Source organism: Sitophilus oryzae, unplaced genomic scaffold (genome assembly GCF_002938485.1).
Source record: "Sitophilus oryzae breed Bouriz unplaced genomic scaffold, Soryzae_2.0 scaffold_1301_pilon_pilon, whole genome shotgun sequence".
In the NCBI taxonomy this organism is placed as follows: domain Eukaryota; kingdom Metazoa; phylum Arthropoda; class Insecta; order Coleoptera; family Curculionidae; genus Sitophilus; species Sitophilus oryzae.
The window spans coordinates 121544-139466 of record NW_022145951.1 but is presented as its reverse complement, the minus strand read 5'-3'; the positions used below and the strand labels follow the sequence as shown (position 1 = coordinate 139466).

The following is a 17923-nucleotide window of genomic DNA, read 5'->3' as shown; positions in this document are numbered from 1 at the left end:
GGGGCTTAAAGCGGGGGCGGCCAATCGAAAGGGTGAAATTTTGACACTAAAAATATTATAAGATACATGAGTTATAATTGCGAAAATAGCTTTTATTTATTATTAAGAAACGTGGAAAATTGTTGGCAGACTGGTTCTAGTCGCTAAAATGCCGACAGACAACGCGAAAGAGGAAAACTGTTGGCAGACTGGTTCTAGTCGCTAAAATGCCGACAGACAACGCGAAAGAGGCATGAAATTTTAAAAATTATTAAAAAATGAAATTTGAAGAATGAAAAAAATTATGGCATATTGGCATGCCGATTGGTGAAATGTCATATTTATTTATTTTAAAAGCAGTATGCAAAATGGCAGACAAAAAGATCGTGGCTCAATCAGCTGCAGACAGTTATCAAAAGCGCGATATTACTCTAGCGCTTTATTTAGGGAACGCTGGCCGCCTCATCCATTTAAGTACAGATAAATCATATAATATACAATTATATTATAAATATATTTTTTTATTATTTCAATAACGATTTTTTTGTCTGCCCTTTTGCATACGGCTTTTTATATTAATTAACAATAAACATGACATTCCACCAACCGACATGCGATGATTTTCTTTTGTCAAAATTCTATGCCTCTTTCGAGTTGTCTGCCGGCATTTCAGCCACGAGAAAAATGTCTGTCAATAATTTTACACGGTTCCTAATAATAAATAAAAGCTATTTGGCAATTATAACTCGTGTACCTCTAATATTTTAGTGTCAAAATTTCACCCTTTCGATTGGCCGCCCCCGCTTTAAGCCCCGGGATCGCGCTGACTGACATGACTATTTCATAATGGCTACACAAAAGGATACGTCACACAAAAAATTAGCCATGTAACGATTATAAGGTTTTTTATGTAGCCAGCTCTCGGTCTATAACTAAACTGAAGTCGACGAGTCAGTCGAAAAATGGAATTAAGCTGAGAAAAAATTCACGAAATATGTGCTTTTTTACAAAAATGTCAAAAGTTGACATGTCATTCTATTCAGAGTGTCATTTTCTATCAAATAAAGTAAAAAACTACCGAGGGTGCCATTTAAAAATCCATAGTTGGAGCCCAAAGTTGTAGTCATTTGCGGTGAAACATGAAATGACCAAAAACAATTGAATACTTCAATCAATCCTAACTTATGTCATGTACGAAATACGAAATCTCGTTGTTTATATGAAAAAATAAAAAAGTTTTGGGGTAAGTCACTTTTAAGACACACCCGGTATAAAATAAAAAACATAAAGTTGTTTGTCTTTTATTTCTATGGGGTAACAAATTTTTACTTTTCTGTTGCTGTCAACTTTCGAACTTGAAGATAATTTACAGCAATTTTTTACAAGCAAGGCACAATTAATAAAATAATAATTTTGGCAATCTAGATAATGAATAGGTTTCTCATATTTGTTTCTCATTTTATTTGTGGTTGTACAAAATTTTCCGTCACTTTTAATATAATCTTACATCTTTTTTGCCACTATACCTCGCCATCCGTTTCTTCTCCACTTCCTTCCAGACTTACTCGTCAAAGGATTCTTTTTAGCGCATTTAGACAAACGGGCCGCGACCGAACAGCAGTTTAAATTCGGTGCTAAACGGTTGAAAAAAAAACAGTGAGAGCGAAGGGAAAGATGGAAAAAGCAAAGCGGATGATCCGGCTTTGTTTGCACAGATGTCCTTAATTTTTGTTGCACGCTATCCTCGAATCGCTTTAATGCCTTTTTTATTGCTCCCTTTTTACTTTTCTTGAAAAATTAAGCCGTTAGAGAATGTACAGAGCGACGGATGTTCGCTTTGTTGTCTACATCGATCAGACAGAAGCTCAAATCCAAAAAAAGATCAGACAAGAAAAAGACCTTTGTTGTTTTTTTATATTTACTTCACAGTTTTTTTCAATAAGTTAAAAAAAGAGTTAAATTGTAACTACCAAAAAAACACATATTTCATTTTGATAAGATAAAGTATATATATAATATAGAATTATACCTCTCCTACATTCACCGGCAAGAAAAACGGGCTCCTTAATTTTTTTATATATTTTAAAGTTTAATATATTTTGTTCGAGTGGGCCGATTTTGATGATTTTTTAAACAGTTTGTAGCTAAATTATTTGTCTTTTTATTATCTCTTTCTAAATTAAAAATGAAAGCTTCCATCTGTCAATTATACGAGGGAAAACAAAATGTTGATATTTTTGTGAAAGTTTGAAACACCCTATGGAATTGATTAACAAAGCAAGCTATTCAAAAATCATTTTATGATCTATGTAGGTATGTCATTTCAAGGACACAATGACACACAAATTTGTCACACAAGGACACAATGGCGTTTACCAATTAAAAAATATGCAAGTGTCAAAGCAGAATCAAATCATATGGATGTATGATTAAATTGTCGTAATTATACTGTTTAATTATATAATGTCTAAACATAATATAAACATTTAAATTTATGTTTATCAGTGGAGGAATTTTTCTTTAATACAACTTATAATTTGACAGCAGAAAGTATGTTTATAACCAATTTTTTTTTCATAATATTCTATTTTATGATTCACGTTTATTTAAATAAAGATTAATATTTAACATTATTTTATTCATATAACTTTATTATTTTGCTAGAATAAATAATCTGAGGAAAAAATATGTTAAATAATATTTAAATTATGTTTTTTAATAATAAGAATTAAATTAAAAATCAAGAAACTGACTGGGGCATTGGGCATTCTAAAGATTTTTTTTCAGTCCCTATATTTTATCCCTTGATATTGTTTGTAGATTGTATATGAATTATTTTATATCTTAAATCTATGGTTAAAAGAACTAATATTTTAAGTAAAATTACATACTAATGAATTAATTTATTAAACCTAAATTTCATCTCGGGCTACGGTAATCGTATTATTTTTTATACAGAGCCATATTACAGAAACCTCTGGGTCTGGGTTGAGAAGAGTAGATCATCCTGCTTATAATTTTCTTTACTTCTTGTGAGTTCATAAACACCGCCATCTAAATATAATGTTCTTTGTAGGACATTAATTTGAATTGACTAAAATTGACCCTCCCACAAAAGAAATTTTGCCTGTTATGGTAGACTGATCTTTAGCACATTTTTTTAGTCGTCTTGTGCCCAGAGTTGAGCATAAACCTGCCTTATACTTCTCTATTTTGTTCAGTCTTGAGCAGATCTCATTCATGCAATCCAGCTACCTTTTTAATGTCATCATACCAGCGCGCAACAGGTCTTGCCCTTGTTCTTTTACCATTCCACAGTCTCAATCGCAGGACTCAGTTATGTTGCTCGATCTATTACATCTATCACTTTAGTTTGGTCTCTGATGTATTCGTTTTTGGTTTGGTTTGGTCTGATCTTTGTTGGTTGGATTGATCTTTGAGAGATTCTCAATTTTTCGTTGCTTTAGTGACTGCAAAATAGTTAAAGTTATTTTTATTTGTTTGAATTATTGATGTAAGTCAAAATAAAGCTAAGGTTTTTTTTATTTAATACTAGGTCGATGTTTCGATAAATATATTGCCTTCTTTAGGACTACACTTATTAAAACCTTTCGTCACCATTTCTGAAATATATTTCCATACATAATACATTACTGTTACTGTCACAACTAAATATTGTCAAAATTTAAACTTTCGCGCGGAAACTAGAAAAACGTTAATTTCTTTCGAAAACTTACTCTGTTGGTGTGTTTCTTAAACGGCATAAAATATTTGCGGTCAGTTGTTGTCAAAATTTTGAATACAAAATTCTTGATTTGTTAACTATTTACCAAACCAAACCAAATAAATGTCTATGTTTGTGCGCCATATACAGGATGCCCCAATATTCCGTGGACATAGAACTACTACGTATTTTTGGAACCAAAATAAGCTCAATGGACACAATTTACCTCTATCGAAAAGTGCTTCGTTTGTCTGCTAGAAGGCATCAACATTTAAAAAACACATTTTTTCAGATATTTTTAGAACCGTTATTCCGTTTTGAATTAGATTTTTGGTTTCTATGTTTTACAGTTGGAGTTTGGAATCTTTAGTGTTACAACAGCAAAATAAAACAATATATCACCACAACACACCAAAACACTTTTACTTTTACACTGGACGCGCGTTTCGCTAACCATGTTAGCATCATCAGCAGATAATTAAAAATGGTTTAATCATTATAATTTAATCATCTGCTGATGATGCTAACATGATTAGCGAAACACGCGTCCAGTGTAAAAGTAACAGTGTTTTGGTGTATTGCGGGGATTTAGTGTTTTATTTTGCCGTCTATGTTTTGCTAAGTGCTTTAGCATTTGCCTAGCTTTAATAAAAATCAAGAAAAAGAACGGGAAGTGTAAAAACTACCCCCACCCTTACATAAATTTTAGTATAAATATTTTCCAATCCACCTACGACAGATTTTCTTTTCGTAAAATGGTACCTTTAGTATCTACTACATTTTTCGTCTCTTGTAAAAAAACGCTACATCGCATAGTTTTTGTGATTTTTTTTTGGAAAATGTACCTACTTTTCCAAAGAAGACCTACAAAATATACAGGTAGTTCCAATATTCCTTAAAGATCTCCAAAATAGTTAAATATGCTTGATTTTATATAAAATTAGCAAACCAGTGTGGTGGTAATTCTCACAATTTGTGTCAGAAATATTCAGATTGTACTCGTTGAAATTTAAATGAAAGTCTGTTATTACAAATTGTAGCACTACTAACTATATTTTTGACAGTAGCGAGAGCGAATAAGAATCAAATTCAAATATGCGAAGCGCACAAAAGATTTAAGTAAAAAACTCACCATTCGGGTAGAGCTGCGACCAAATAAGATTCCCCACATTGTTATTTATGTTATATTTCTGTTAACACAAATTGGAGAAAAAAGTTTAGAAACATATTTCATCATTTAAATACTATATTAAAAATACCAAGAACCATACAAATTAAAGGTTTTATTTAAATCCGTACCTATACGGTGTACCTATACCAAGTTCCTTTTGGGACTTTATAGAACAACTTCAAAGACCGCATTTACCACGGAAACGACTCCCATTCACGCAGTTCCCGAGCTTACTTACTTATTGGTAGTAGAAAGCGCTTTTGTACCCGAGAAATAAGTTGGAAAAACGGGGCTTATTGAATCGCATCACGAAAATCTGCTCAAGGACTGCGCTGCTGCGGTTGCCGTAAATAAGATCGCCCCGGGGCTGGGAACGTTCCACAAAAAACACAGATGTTTCCCAGCCGGCAGTGCTGCCGGATGCTGCGAATACGATGAGCCGCCGTCTCTGATGTGGCGTTGCATTATTAAACGAGAAAGGTCGAGTCGTAATGGAATTATCGAATTTGGCACACTAAGTATATAGGTGTGTCGCAGACCCTTTCGGATTCCGTAAAAAAACTCCATATATGGATCGATAAAGTATAAGAGCTATTCTACTGCTGTTTATTATATTAACAGCAATATACCGGGAAAACAATAAGCATATTTTCGGATAGTCAAGCTGCGCTGAAAGCACTTGAGGCAACGAAAAGCACGTCTATGACGATTCTTTATTGTAAGAAATTACTCAATATATTAGGAGATAGGAACAAAATGGATACCGGGACATGTGGGCCTAGAGGGCTAAACGTGCTGATTCCCTCGCCAAAATTGGTGCAGGCTCGCCATTCGTGGGCTTAGAACCGACACTTAGCTTGCCAAAAAATCTGTGAATGTACCAAAAAGACATGCTCTGTGAATAGGTTAGGGGTGCGACGTTTTGGGATTGAAATGGCAGTCCCGGAATGGAACATGCCAAGAAAATCCTAGCAGGGCCATCCAAACGTAGAACTCCTAAAGGCTGGTAGGAATGGAGCGCGTACGCTCACTGCAGTATACAGTATACAAGGGCCACAGCCGGCTGAGATCTGAGATCACACCTACAGAGGATGGGACTAGTGGAAGATGCCGAATGCCGACTCTGTATGGAAGATGACGAAAGAATGAAGCACGTTATGTGTACCTGCCCCGCTGGGAGCAGGACCAGGTTTGAGGTGTTTGCCAAACCCACGCTAGACCTTTCAGACCAAGGAGACATATCACCCTCGGACATAACGGCCTGTGTTAAAAGGCTGGGTCTTGAGGGTGAACTTTAATACTCTTTTTCTATTATTCTAATAAAGAGGTTGTAGAAACTGAGCCACAAAAGGCCCGCACGACCTTAGTGGAGGGTCCCACCTGGGACCCACTCTTAGTCAATACAATACAATACAATTATTATAATATTTTATTATGCCCTCATTTAAAGAATAACCAATAATTTATTAAAACAATTAATATCCAACAAATTAACTCTACTCGTAAAGCTATTTTATTATTTTATGATTTTTTTTACCCTTTATATTTCATAATGAAACTTTTTTTAATAATATCATATAGAATACGATCAAGCCCTAGACATTATTTACCGTACTTCTTTTGCCTTCTAGTTGTCCTTAAGAAGGTTGTAATTTATTTTTATATTTAGTAAAAATATTTTTTAAAAGGTGTAGCTTAAAATTCGAGAAAATAGTTATTGGTGTAACTAGTGCAAAAAGGACATATTTGTCGACGACAAATGAGTTTGGTTTGGTTTATTTTGGGTTGTGTGTTGTGGTAGAGTTCATTTTAAATTTTAATGTCACAGTTTGAACAATTCATTACAGTTGAGGGTTGGAAGCTTTGGTGTTACACAGCAAAATAAAACACTAAATCACCACAATACACCAAAACACTTTTACTTTTACACTGGACGCGCGTTTCGCTAACCATGTTAGCATCATCAGCAGATGATTATAAACTAAAATACAATCTACAATTGGAGCGTTTATATACTCGCTCAGTGGGCAAAGAGTGGGCGTGTCAAGATCTAGCCAACCGAGTCAGAACCCACCGAGCGTAACAGTTAGATTTCCGCCACTAGAGTAGTAGGAACAAAGAACTTGAAGGAATTGGACCGTTGTCTCTGTTCATACTATCTTTACATTTATTAATTCTGATGCTTTCATATGCATCTCATTGCCTGTAATTTGAGACTTGTTTAAGTAATTTTAAGTTATTAAGATCTATACAATGTTCTTTATCAACAATATGTTCGGCAACGCAAGATTTATCACGTCTACCATATCTTATCTGAGCTAAATGTTCTTTAAATCTAGTTAATATTGATCTTCTAGTTTGCCCAACATATTTGTGATTACAATCTTTACAAGAAATTTCATAAATACCCGACCTTTCCAGTAGAGGTGTTTTATCCTTTGGATTACCTAATAATTGTTGTAATTTATTATTAGCACTATACACAAGTTTATAATTGACTAGTGATATGTCGGTATTTGAGTAACGCGATTTTGCAGCTGTATTTTTTTCAGGTTCCCCACAACGAATGGGGAACCTGTTACTGAAGAACGACGATCAGAATGAAGACAAAATTATAAATTATTTATAATTTGCAAATAAATTATTTATAATCGCTCTTGAAGTTAGCTTGAACAGTAGTAACCGAATAGCGACGTGTTTAGCTCCAGCCGTCGCGATTTCGTCGGTCGCCTAGAATAGTTACTGGAACTATACGTAGCGTCGGGCGACCTCGATGGCGACGGCGACGTGTTCGCTTCCAGCCGTCGCGCTCCTAGAGTTGTAGTTCCCTGTCGCGTAACTGCTGTAACTGGGCATCGACGCTCGACCTCGGCGGCGCGGCGTCCTACTTCGCTTCAGCCGTCGCGCTCCTAGAGTTTTAGTTCCCTGTCGCGAACAGAAGTAACTGCTGTAACTGGCTATCGACGCTCGACCTCGGATGCGGCTTACTTCGTTCCAGCAGTCGATGGAGCGCTTTTAGGGTCTCGTTTTCGCCTGTAGCGATTGGGTCGGTTACTATTGGCATTGGTACTCCCGTCGCTACGTTTCTTTTGAAATAGCGATTTTTGGTATGTACTAAGCATGGTATAAAATAGCGTTGTTTGAAAGATGAAACGTAAAAGCAAATAGAATAAAATGAAAATTTTATTTGCTTATACATTTATATAAGTTTTAGTGTTTATATCTATTTTTAAGGTCTGATAATGGCTGGAAATGCCGAAACCGGTCACCAATAAAGATTTGTTTGACGGTGGTTTGTGGGACTAGGTAGGTAGTATAAAATAAAAGTAGGTACCAATGTCAGAAATACTACATTAGCGAGGACCGCGACACTTAGGAAGTTGGAACCTCGATTACAAGTATTACAAGATATTCAAGTAATCTATGAACTAAGAAATTTAAACTAGCCATTTTATATTCAATACTATGATATGATTCATTAGGAATATATCTGCGTGTAGTGGTATTTTTCCTATAGATATCTATTTCCTATAGTATTGTGGTGATTTAGTGTTTTATTTTGCTGTTGAACAATTCACTAAGGTAATATATAGATAAACTTCATTTCCGGTAGTTTTTTGAATTTTATTTTCATTTCTGCTCGCGAAGGTCTCGAGTTGCTGTTCTTCACTTAAAACTCTTTTCCGGTATTACAAGTAAATTACCAGCAAAAGTTAAATAGATTAGATTCTTCGAGATGGCTATGGGTCTGATTCACTGCGACCTTTTCAGGTATATTGTGGCCCTTTTCTGATTCTTAGGTTACATTCTCCAGTTCTATCTTTTTCAAAATGTCTAGCAACTTCGAGTCTTTAGCTGTGCAATGGCGTATCATTGCCTATTACAAAGAACCGCATATTTGCCAGGCTGTCGCATCGACATAAAATGTGTTCTGTCGTTCCTTCATCAGATTTACAGAACCTGCATTGTCTTCCTCCGTTAATCCTTTTAGCTTCAGATGCCTATTCAGGTTACAATGTCTTGTTTTTTTTTAGAATTTAGAATGAGTGGGAGGGGGGTTAATCACTTCGACCTTACAGATCCATTGTGTCCCCCTTTCTTGAATCATAACTCATCATACAGTCCCAGGGCTTTGACAAAAGCCAGTATCTGGGACGGTTTTATAGAGGGTAGTTCTCCATCTCCAATATCAGTCGTACCAAAAAAAACAATGCCTTGTTAGTAGACCCACTACAGCCTTGGTTGTTTTTCTGTCTTTGCTTACCAGATCTGTCGCAAATTTTGGCAAATATTTGACTATGGACTTTTTCGCCTGTCTCTGTCCTATTGATTTTCTCCACCCTTTTAGAGATTTGTTTTCCACTCATTGTCCACATTCTCGCTATTTGCAACACGCAGCAGCGATTGATAAACCTTGTTTGGTCATTTCATCTGCCTTTACGTTACCCTTGTGATCCTCGTACCATGGTACCCAGACTTTTTTTGGTTTATACTATCAAAAAAAAACTAGGAGACGTCAAAGAAAGTAATCAGCAATTAGAAGGTTAAGTGGGCGATCCGGTTATTTCTGCTGTGCCATTTTGGAGAACATACTAATACATACATACATATTTGCATAAGTTTTCTTGAACCATTTCTTGATAATTGAGGAACATAGCAAATACAACAATTTTTCAAACAGAGGTATGAAACCATGTGCAAATCCTAGTAAAACGGCACTATTTCTAGATAATTATGCTGCTTAGTAAGAGAAACTGAGTAGAACTACAGTAAGAATATTTTTTTAAAACCCACTCTTAGTATTTACTAAGGTGTAGAGTATTCGTATTCACGAATACCTGATGACAATCGAGTCACCGTTTGAGTTTATGTCTTAATAATACAGTTAAGACTAAATAAATGACACTAACTATTTATTTAGTCTTTGTTATATAATAACTGTAATAAATGATTTTTAATATACCTATATCAAATGCCATAAAGACGCTCATTGTGTTGGTTATATCAATCTACTCGTCGTCTGTTAGCTGATTTACTTTAAACGTTAAACAAAGATCGATAAGGAACAACTTAATCCTGCTAACTGGGCTAGCTCTATCCTGACTATTTTGAGAAAGCCCTCTCGCTTCGGTCACTTTACATCGTCCCCTGCGGTGAATCTCATTATCCTTTCTCGGGGACATCGTAGCTTCTATCCGAAAATTCGAAATTCAGTGGACCGTTTTCCCGGACGCTTTGTTTTCAAGTTCTAGAAACGTGAGAGTCAACATACGCTCGAAATCTATTATTGATGATGGGTAAGCGTTAGAGGCGGGTCTTTTATTTCTAGTTAAAGATATATAAATGTTTGATTATAGAAAATTTTCAATAGGGTGTATCAAAAAACATGTGCCATCTCTCGTGGTCGTTAACCATGGCGACCTTAAGAGTCAATTTCACTAGTCCGAAAAAGTAGCAAAATAAGCGTTCGGCATTTAACGTTTTATGTAAAACTGGCTAGGTAATTTTATACAAATGAAGAAGGAAATTAAAGATAAAGGATTATACTATATCCGTATTGTAGCACATTTTTAGACAACTTCTTTATTTTTAAGATTTTGATGGTCAAACATCAACAAAATATTTCTTATGTTTGGACTAAAGTTTCTCGAAAATAAGGACAGTGTGTTTGGAATTTTGAGTGTGGCTTAACACGACAGGATCGGGCTAAGTCTTAGGCAGATTTCTGAAATATAATATATATTTCCTTCGGCCAAACACCCGCTTTACCCGACTCCTGAGAGCGACCCGAACAGTACAGCGTAATAGACTCTTAAGGATCTATTGTGTTCCCCTTGAGTTATAACTCATCATACATTCTTTTTTTTAAGGGGGGATGGTTAAAAAATCTTCAAGATGCCTGGTTTGTTGATCTAGCGACCGAGGTGTGCCGAATTCCTACCGACTAAAAGACTAAAAAAAATCCACCCTATTTGCTTGACAAACTGCGCTGGAACTGCTCACGCATTACTTGGGCGCAGATGTCCCTCTCTGCATTAGACTTTGGTCATTCCTCAGCCCTTTATTGATCAAGCTCTTTCTGTCGTAGTATTTGTGATATAAACGCCACGAAAGCCTTCCATATATCTTCGTCCTCTACAATAGAGCGTATTAAGTTTTCTTTTTTAACGGGTATCCTAAAAATCCCTTTGATTTTCAATCTAGGTTCCCACCTGGAGTGTGGTTCCTAGGCCGGACATTCAAAAATAGTGTGACTGACATCGTCGTTAGCACTGCTGCAATATTTACAGGTCGCACTAGCTCTTTTCCTGAAGCTATATAAATAGTGTTCGAAAGCTCTATGTTCGCTAAGTATCTGGGAAAGATAATAGTCTACCTGGCCGTGCTTTCGTTCAGTCCATCTTCTTATATTCGGGATTAACATATGTGTCCATTTTCCACCGTACGCCTCATCTCATCTTCTTTGCCACTGTTGATATAATATCTCTTTTGCTTTATTTTTAACATCAGCCTTATCTGTTCTTTCTCTATTTTTCTGATCATATCCCGTTCCTTTACAACCAGGTCTATTGGTGGTATACCTGCGATAACGAATACCGCTTGCTCCGCTAGAGTTCTGTAGGCAGTAACAACTTACAAGGCGCTGTTTCGTTGAACTGATAGAAATTTCTGTTGTCTGTTTTAACCTCCAGTTGCTTTGCCCATATTGGAGCAGTGCGGCGTACAAAATACTGGCGCGGGCCAGTTCATTTAAAAGTATCATTTTCTTCTGTCTTGGACCCCCGATGTTTGGCATTAGTCTTGCTAATTCAGCCACTGTTGTTTGAACCTTTACTACTACGGCCTGTATGTGTTCTTTGAAGTCCAGCTTTTTGTCAATTTCCACTCCCAGATACCTGAGGATTTTGAACCATTTGATTTTCATCCTATCCAATACAAACTTTGGATACGTAAAAGATCTTTTATCCGTTATCAGCACAGTCTTTGTTTTATGGACCGTCAGTTGCAATTTTTTGTCAGTTATACAGTACTATTGCTCATCATACCTGGGGATCTTCTTGTTGGAGGGGAGACAGTGTACTTTTCATCCTCTCTGACACCTGATGTTCATCCTCCGAAGACTCTATCTCTTACGAGGGTATACGTCCTTCCACGGTTGGGGTTTAGCCCTCCGTGCCCTTCACAGTTGAGGAGCTTATCTCCGGCTGAGGTACCCGTGACGTGGAGTGTGGAGGATCTGTCTTCATTTTCTCCACCTTTGACTTTCTCCAACACATAATTTTTTTTTATTTTTCATAAAATAATAAATAGTAAAGCAAAGATAGCAAAGTAAATAGAACTGTCAATTGCTCATTGTAAGTATAATTTACAACCAGCTTTGGGACAGTTGGACTAGGAAATAAATTGACAACAGGTACTTGTGACATGTGTCATCAGTGATGGTGGGCTGAATGAAAGTTTTTGGATTGTTGTTCATATAGGCCATCTCCATGAAGTTCCCCTTAAACTAGTGAGGTCCTTTTTATTAAGTTATTTGACATCAAAGTATTGTATTATATCTGTGTTGTTTCTTCGTTATGTGTGTCATCAGTGTTCACAAGCACACCTACAGTTTATCGCCGAATCCGAACGGCGCTATTTGAGAGGTTTTACTACGCAAATAACTGAAGCTGGTTTGCCATTGCATTTCTTGAGGTGGCGTCTCGCTGGTCGCTCTTTTTAAATAAATAAATATTTTTATTTAAATAAATAAAGCGACAGTACTGACTGGCCATTCAGTGCCGCTTGCAGTTCGACACACTAGAGCTGGAGCCACGGCCGACTACCTGTGTTGTTGGAATTTAGTAGAGTCGCCTGTTGATACATTTTTATCATGTTCCTTAATTCATTTTGATTAATATATTGCAGTCTCACCATAGTTAGATTAATCACACTTACCTAGAATTTTGTAACTGTAAAACAAAAAAATTAAAAATTGTCAAATAAGACTAAAATAAAATTAACTTCCATATGTTTTTGAAAAAAAAATAATTCAAAGAAAGCCAATAAAAAATTGACCTGATTGAAAAAAAAAATTGTGATTAAATTGACACTTAAAGAGAGACACATAAATAGAAAGATAAAAGACGTAAACGACCGTACAGCTAGGTCGTCAATGGCCCCATTTCCGCTCATCAGTGGCATTTATTTAATTTTCGAACGCCTAATAAAACAGCATAAGTACTTCTATATCTATACGTAGGGCGGCCTCGCGTAATCCCGACCGTGCGAATCCAGTCAGCTGCGCCAACCGCCCCTACCCCCACCTTCTCCAGCGTCTTCGTCTTTCTCCGCCCCCTCCTCCCGCCGCACAGAAGGTACGGTTAATGATGACGTGCCGTGGCTCGGCAGCCTCCGGACTATTTCACTTCTGGCGGTGGCGGGCGGCCCGAATGAAAGGGCCTCGATAAATCTTCGGCCGCCGTGGCAATTTCGCTGCCTTTAGGGCCGGCAAAATATGAAAAATTGCTTTTTTTTTACGGCGAGCGGTGTGGAGAATAAGAGCAGCGCGCTGTGTGTTGGGAGGTGATTTTTATCGATTTGCTTTGTTTATAGCTGCGAAACAAGATTCGGGTTGGTGTTGGTAGATAGAGTAATGTTGAGTTGTAGTATTGATAGCTTGTTTTTGTTTGGATTAATGAATTTGAACTAGAATATTATAACTTTAAGAAAGCATTTTACGATACTACGGAGCGATCCACAATGATAATAGTTGGCAATACTGTGTTAGAGGAAGTGTTAGAATTAGTAATTGCTACTGTGTGATTTGCAACGTATGTAAATTCATTAATTTCAATATTTTTGAAATGAAACTTCTTTACGCGCGCTGGGAGTAAAAATTCAAGGTCGTGACATACAAGCTAGCGAGCCGAAAAGTGTTAATGACAGTCTACGGCTTAGAAATACGAAGTGGCGTGATGTGTATTTGTGAACAATCCACGTGTTTATGAAAAATTTTGATATTTTAATTGTTTATTAATTTTTAATTTTACATGTATAAAACTATTTATTACACGTAAAAAAATATTTGTTACACGTAAAAAACTATTTTTCACGCTTAAAAAACTATTTGTTACACCTAAAAAAACTATTTGTTACGCGCAAAAAACTATTTTTTTAATTTATTACTTTTCCACCGTTTTAAACTACACTTTTTCAAACATGTCCTTTAAATCCCTTTTTTACTTCAAATATGCCCACCATAATGCTTATATAATACATATACCCATATAATACATATGCCCATATGATACATATGCCCATATAATACATATGCCCATATGCCCACATAATGCACACACATTCTTGAAAATTTACAAGTTTTGAGTTGATTGAAATCAGTATATTTTTTAATGTAAAAATTACTATTTTTCAATACAACTAAATCACATGCAACTCCGAGTCGGTCGACTATTTAATTGCATGTGTGCACAGCTTCATAACAATATAATAGTTTCAATTCTGCAACTAAATAATCGGGCTACTCAAAATTGCATGTCAGCATGCATGAACCTAATGTTTAACATGGAAAAGAGTCCTACCATATATATGATCGAAAAAAAAACGGCGTCCAGTTGGCTGGGAAATGACGATCGATGACATTTTCCATATAAATTTACATATAAAATGATAGCGATCTTCATTTCATGGCCATCGCTGACGCCGTTTTTTCTCGATCATACGGTTTCAGTCAAATATCACATCAATATATTGACTTAAAGTTATTATATCTAAAAGCCATTTGGCTGGTAACTGTAACTAGAATTAAATCAATAATCAGTATGATATTAGTCATTATTACGAGTAGTGAAATCCACACCACTAAATTATTTCAATTATATAAAAAATATGTATTCTGTTGGAATGTTACATGTACAGGGTGTCCCATTTTCGTGTGTGTTTACAGAGTATCTCGGTTATTGGTAGAAATACAAAGATGCGGTTTTCATCACTTGCTACTTTTTTATTAAACTAAAGATGCTACACACAGATTTGTTCTAGCCCTCTTAGTTCTTGAAATACAGGGCGAAATTGAAATTTTGCATTTTTCGACCCCCTTCATATCTCGGTTATTATCGAAAAGATGAAAACTGTAGCCCAGTAAACATTTTCACGTAGAATCCAGTGGCGTAACCAGTTTTTCGTTGGGAGCTGTCATTCTCGAAATATAACCTAAACTTAGTTTTTTTTTAAATGGGATACCCTGTATATTATTTTTTATTAAATTTGCCTTGTCATCAGGTTTCTAAAAATATAATATACCCTAGACTTATTTTCATAAATAAGGTACAAAATACATTTTTTAACTTTTTAACATAGGCAACCGGTTTATAATAGATATAGTAATGACAATTGAATAATTTATTCAACCTCAAATGTTGGCTATTGTCTTTTCCATGCTAGTTTCCGTGTTGTTTTTTTTTATTCACTGTAGGTGCTAAACATGACAGAACAACAAAATTTTGATTATTCTGAAAAATATGACATGAATAAATGTTTTATATTAGTCAACAAAGATTCTGATGCAGCGGCAGAGCTCTATTTGGACCTTATTCAAAGATTTGGATAGATAGGTTACCAGGTACAGGTATCCTTGTAATTAAAACATTTTAATTTATTATATTTGAGATATCCCAAAAGAAGACAGCCAGATTAGTGCATATTTCGGAAAATACAGAGCAACCTAATTCAGTATGGATGTTTTAACAAACCCAGATCAAAAAGATAACAAACAAAATGAAGCATCTGAGGTAAATGTTTTGGCATCGGTTGAATCCAGACCAAAGACATCTTGCAGATGCATAGAGGAAGATGTGGGTGTATCTAAAACCAAAGTGTAAAAAATTTTAAAACAATTTAAATTCAAACTTTATAAATATAAACTTGTGCATCATTTTTACCCTGGCAATCCTGCGCGTAGAGGCGAGTTTTGCAACTGGTACATCGACATGTGGGGAAGAGTGAATAATTTTCACAAGAAGATCATTTGGTCGAACGAAGCGTATTTTACTAGTACTGGTATCCAAAATCAGATTCAATTCAGATTCATCAAATCCAGATTCAAGATTTTTATTTATTCTCTATTTTTATTTTGAAAGTTGGCAATCAATCCTAAAAGCTGGTTATACAGCTTTTAGATTTGATTGCCAACTTTCAAAATAAAAATGCTTATGCTCATTTTCAGTGCAATTTATGAAAAAATTATGGAAAGCAAAATTACCTGGTTAAATAAAATAAAATAAAATAATACCCTTTTAAACTAGGTTGTTTTCCTATTAAATAATGAGCTTACCAACGAATAAAATTGATGTTTTAATTATATAAATAAGAGTAAATTTGTAAAAATGTCCCAACATAAACAGTTTACTTTTCAGCTGTCCAGCACGAACGAGGACCACGCAAACCCAAACTTCAACAGCTCACCCACAACAACGGTCAACAGCATCAGCCTTCCAACTCTCATTCTTCTCATACGGTTCAACTGCCACTGCCCGAAGGCGCCAGCAGTAAAATAGCACCATCTACAGCGGGTTCCTTTCAGTTTGCACCGGCTGGTCTATTTGTTCCACAGCATCACCCTTTGAAGGTGCTAACTCTGCCCCCACCGCCTCCTGTTGGTAGTCCTCCAAATGGGCACATCGAGCCGAACGGTACTGTTGCTCCTCCGTTATTTCATCATCCGCATTTACCACCACCTCCTGGACTGTTACATGTACTTATGTCAGCTGAAAAATGTCAGGTAGATATAAAATACCGTAAGATCAGAATGTTTTTGATGAAGAAAGCTTTGACAATTTTTATTTTTTAAGAATTGTCTCATGTCATTATAAAGAAAACATACTTTATCATAAAACTTTTTGATGATACTTTTGTAATACATTTTTTACCTATACAATTTAAAATCCTTTTTGAGTACACAGATTAACTACTTCAAAAAAGTGTGACAAGAATAACTTATTTTTTTTAAGGTATCACTTTAATTTTAATTTTATTTTTAGACTTTACTAGTTTGACTGGACTCTATGACAAATGTTTGTCTAACATATCATACTGCAATTTGTTTGCTTTATTAAAACGAGTCTGTTTTGTATCGTTAGTAGTTTTTGAGATATGAATGGTTAACATTGAAATTATCGGCGCCCTGTATATAACTCTTATTTGATTTTATTGCAAATATTAACGAAAATATACATTCTTTATATTAGGTTTGTTCGTTATCAAAAAAGTATTTAAACTGGTGTAAACTCTATTTTCATTACAGAACAATATTTTTTTCAACATTAAAGAATTATTATTTATTATATTTTGTATTTCACAAGAACACAAACTCATTCTTCAAAACTAAAAAAAATGTTTAAATTACTACCAACTACAAAAAAGTATATTTTTGTTAAGAAAGCTTCAAATATAACTTTGAATTTATATACGCTATAATCAGATAGATTGGTCATTAATGTTAATCAGGAATAAAAAAAATACGTTAGAGTGATATTATAAAGAGTTATTTGTAAAAATAGTTTAAAATCTAATTATATCTAATCACAACTAACCATAATTATTGGTAATGATGCGAAAACTTTGCAGGAGCTTGTCTGGGGCACCAAACTGACTCAACTTGAATCCAACGCTTCAGAATCAAGCAGCGGTTTGAGTATGCCTAGTCCTGGACTACCAATGGCTCAGCTAAGTCCTACTCCTACATTGGCAGCACTACCCTTGACGCCAACTTGGGAAATGCTACAGGTACCCCTAGTTTTATCTTTAATATTTGTATAATTATAGGAAAACGATTATCGTAAAAGAACCAGTTATTTTAGGATCTAGTTCTGAACTGTTAGGATCTAGATCTAAACCTTTGGGTGCTGTTAGGGCCTTAATGCAAAACAGCGTGTATCGACCTGAAATTCATTTTTCTTCTAATTTATGATGAACTTTCGATTTGTACTGATGTTCTAATTACAATCTTCTGACAGATAGACTGAGGGATATGAATATTAAAGTTTAAAGAT

General features: G+C 35.3%; 1 protein-coding gene across 1 annotated transcript in view; it reads left to right on the top strand.

The window, feature by feature from the left end:
* LOC115874852 (nuclear receptor subfamily 2 group E member 1) overlaps nt 1-17923 on the top strand; it is a 77861-nt gene that overhangs the window by 45554 nt on the left and 14384 nt on the right. Inside the window, exons 4-5 of the mRNA XM_030890152.1 lie at nt 16289-16653; nt 17499-17657. Coding sequence (XP_030746012.1) covers nt 16289-16653; nt 17499-17657 — 524 coding nt within the window. The remainder of the gene's footprint in view (nt 1-16288; nt 16654-17498; nt 17658-17923) is intronic.